Source organism: Jatropha curcas, chromosome 10 (genome assembly GCF_041381405.1).
Source record: "Jatropha curcas cultivar XTBG-Jc1 chromosome 10, XTBG_Jcur_1.0, whole genome shotgun sequence".
NCBI lineage: Eukaryota > Viridiplantae > Streptophyta > Magnoliopsida > Malpighiales > Euphorbiaceae > Jatropha > Jatropha curcas.
In genome coordinates this window covers 5,864,773-5,868,037 of record NC_143160.1, presented here as the reverse complement: position 1 = coordinate 5,868,037, position 3,265 = coordinate 5,864,773, and the positions used below count along the sequence as shown (strand labels likewise).

Here is a 3,265-nt window from a genome sequence, read left to right as displayed (position 1 = left end):
AATCGAAGCAAAGTGCAGGAAAAATCAACACGTTATGTCAAGCAAATAGGACTTTTAGGTCAAGAATGACCACTTAATTTGCTAATTTAATAAATCAAAAATCAAACCGTTCCAAATCACAAAACGTTTCGTATAATTTAGCTCCACATTCACATCTGAATTTCAGTTTGCACACGCATCTCTATGTTCAGACCGGAATGTCTTTAAGAATAAAATTTATTAAGAATTGCAGTCCACTTTTCATTTGTTCAATCGTCATATTCTTGTCTTGCCTCTTATTTATATTATTACATATTTTTGTACTCACTCTTGATCAATTAAAAGTGTCAATATTTAAGATTTTTCTTTGTTACACTATAAGTGTCATTTTTTAGAATTTAAAAGATAATTTATTATATTTTTTTTACTTTTTTTTTATCCTTTTTTATTAATCACACTATCAAAGGAAAGATCGATAAAATTAATCATTTTGATAAAAATGAAAATTGTATAGAAATCATATAAACTAACCACATTTTCTTTTTTCTCCCGTGCTAATAAGCTGAAAGTTGAAAGTTAATTAAGTGAGTATACCTTTTCATTATATTCAGAGCAGAGAGAAAGATGGTTGACAAGAAAGTAGAAAATGACATGACTGGGTGCACCAATCAAGAAGGTGGCATGAAATTGAAATTCTTGCTTGCAATTCCTAACACTTTAAATTCTAGTTTTTCCAACTTACAAGTAGAACCTCCCATTCCCAATCCTCCAGGCCAAAGAAACAGAGAAACAGAGACAGACTACATGGAAGAGAAGGGAAGTATAGGAGAGAAAGGAAGAGAGAAAGATCTTCCAAATGAGCAGCCTAAGATCAACTACAGAGGATGGAAAGCCATGCCCTTTATAATAGGTATCATCTTTGGTTTTGTGAGGAGTTTCTACTTTGATTGTTTTGATTTAAGTTAAAGATTTAATAGTAATTATCAGGAAATGAAACTTTCGAGAAGCTGGGAGCCATTGGAACTTTAGCAAATCTGTTAATATATCTGACTACTGTCTTCAACATGAAAAGCATAACAGCTGCAACTATTATCAATGTCTTCAATGGCACCGCCAACTTCGGTACTTTGGTTGGAGCCTATCTTAGTGACACTTACTTCGGTCGCTATAAGACTCTGGGATTTGCCACCATTGCTTCCTTTCTGGTACTAAAAACAATTTCTGTTAGATTCATTCTGCACTTTCATCATCTTTCTTTTTCTTTTTCATCATTTTACTTTGTTACTGTACAGGGACTGTTTGTGATACAATTAACAGCAGCGATCTCTAGCTTGCACCCTTCAAAGTGTGGGAAAGAGAGTATCACATGTAAAGGGCCTACACAAGGTCAATTGGCATTTCTATTTGCAGGTCTTGGACTAATGGTAATAGGAGCTGGTGGTGTTCGTCCATGTAATCTAGCATTTGGAGCAGACCAATTTAACCCAAAAACTGAATCTGGAAAAAAGGGTATAAAGAATTTCTTCAATTGGTATTTCTTCACCTTCACATTTGCCCAAATGGTATCTCTTACTCTGATAGTTTACATTCAATCCAATGTTAGTTGGGCAATTGGTTTAGCAATTCCAGCAACTTTGATGCTTATCGCTGTTGTACTCTTCTTTCTGGGTTCTAAAATTTATGTCAAAATTAAAGCTAATGGCAGTCCAGTGACTAGCATAGCTCAAGTTATAGTAGTTTCAATCAAGAAAAGGCGGTTGAAGCCGGTCGAGCAACCTTGGTTGTCTCTTTTCAATTACATTTCTCCTAACACAATCAATGCCAACCTTTCTTACACAAATCAATTCAGGTATGCAATTTAATTTCAGAAAAATGTTACTATGAAAACCTCGATGGATAGAATAGCTTAATTAAAAAATGTAATTGTTATTATCTACTGCAGGTTCTTGGACAAAGCAGCAATTAAAACCGAGCAAGACGAAATAAATCCTGATGGATCCCCAGCTAATCCATGGAAACTATGCAGTTTACAACAAGTAGAAGAAGCGAAATGCCTTGTAAGAATAATACCTATATGGGTATCAGCTATTATATACTATGTTGTTATAATACAACAACAGACCTATGCAGTTTTCCAGGCAGTTCAAAGCGATAGGCGCCTTGGAAGCAGTAATTTCAGGATTCCTGCAGCCTCTTATGTCGTGTTCTTGATGCTAAGTTTTACCATTTTTATAGCTATTTATGACAGAATCTTAGTCCCATTTCTGCAAAGAATTACAGGAAACGAAGAAGGCATAGCATTACTACAAAGAATTGGAATTGGAATAGTTATTTCCATTATTACAATGTTTGTTTCTGCTTTAGTTGAAGAACAAAGAAGGACCATTGCTCTTACCAAGCCAATCGTAGGAATTGCACCAAGAAGAGGTGGCATTTCATCAATGTCCGGTTTATGGTTAGTTCCTCAATTAGCATTAGCAGGATTAGCTGAAGCGTTGGCTACAATTGGCCTTATCGAATTTTATTACAAGCAATTTCCTGAAAACATGAGAAGCATTGCAGGCTCAATTTTTCATTGTGGCACGGCATGTTCAAGTTATCTAAGCAGTTTTTTAATTACTATTGTTCATCGGACGACCAAACGAGCTGCTACCGGAAATTGGTTGTCGGAAGATCTTAATAAGGGAAGATTGGACCTTTATTATTACATGATTGCTGCTCTTGGAGTTTTGAATTTTGGGTATTTTTTAGTTTGTGCTAAGTGGTATAAGTATAAAAGGGAAAGAGAAGATTCAATAGAGTTGAGTAATGAGTTGAAGCAATGTGAAAGGATTTAGCTTCTGGATTAGTTAGGTTATTCTGTTAAAAAATAATATAGGCAGTTAATATAGTTGTGTAATTCATTAAGAAAGTTATAGGAAATCGTATATATTAATCATAATATGGAGTATTAGACGTCCTTTTCTATTTTTTTCTATATCAAAACAAATTGACAGCAGATATGTATTCAGAAGAATGATTAATTAAAAAGAGACAACCTTTAAACCACACTTTCTCATATTGGCATGTGGATTATGAAATCTGTAGGTTTTCCAAAATCCATGAAATGTTGGATCTGAGGTTTATGAAATCAGTGGAATTTCACATTCCATCGTTTGGTTCAAAAAGCATAATTTATGGATTTGAAAGATATTTCTTTAAACGAAATTAAGTGCTTTAAATTATATTATTAATAGAAAACGCTGAAATTGAGAAAACTCACCGTGAGATTCCTCTTCTAAAATGA

The 3,265-nt window shown here is 34.0% G+C and overlaps 1 protein-coding gene across 2 annotated transcripts; it reads left to right on the top strand.

The window, feature by feature from the left end:
- Positions 1-589: 589 nt before the first annotated feature.
- On the top strand, positions 590-2,920 carry LOC105640484 (protein NRT1/ PTR FAMILY 2.11). 2 transcript variants are annotated; one of them, XM_020681965.3, is made up of 4 exons: positions 590-889; positions 967-1,184; positions 1,272-1,828; positions 1,922-2,920. In XM_020681965.3, the coding sequence occupies exons 1-4, from the start codon at positions 604-606 to the stop codon at positions 2,814-2,816; spliced, it is 1,956 nt and encodes a 651-aa protein (XP_020537624.1). In that variant the 5' UTR covers positions 590-603; the 3' UTR covers positions 2,817-2,920. The 2 variants fall into 2 exon arrangements, with proteins under 2 accessions (XP_020537624.1, XP_020537623.1); XM_020681964.3 differs by having other exon boundaries at positions 751-889; positions 957-1,184.
- Positions 2,921-3,265: the final 345 nt, after the last annotated feature.

Coding starts and splice junctions, on each gene's coding strand:
- LOC105640484 (XM_020681965.3), top strand. CDS start 604: ATGGTTGACAAGAAAGTAGAAAATGACATGACTGGGTGCACCAATCAA. Junction 890..966: donor AGCCATGCCCTTTATAATAG/GTATCATCTTTG, acceptor AGTAATTATCAG/GAAATGAAACTTTCGAGAAG. Junction 1,829..1,921: donor TCTTACACAAATCAATTCAG/GTATGCAATTTA, acceptor TATCTACTGCAG/GTTCTTGGACAAAGCAGCAA.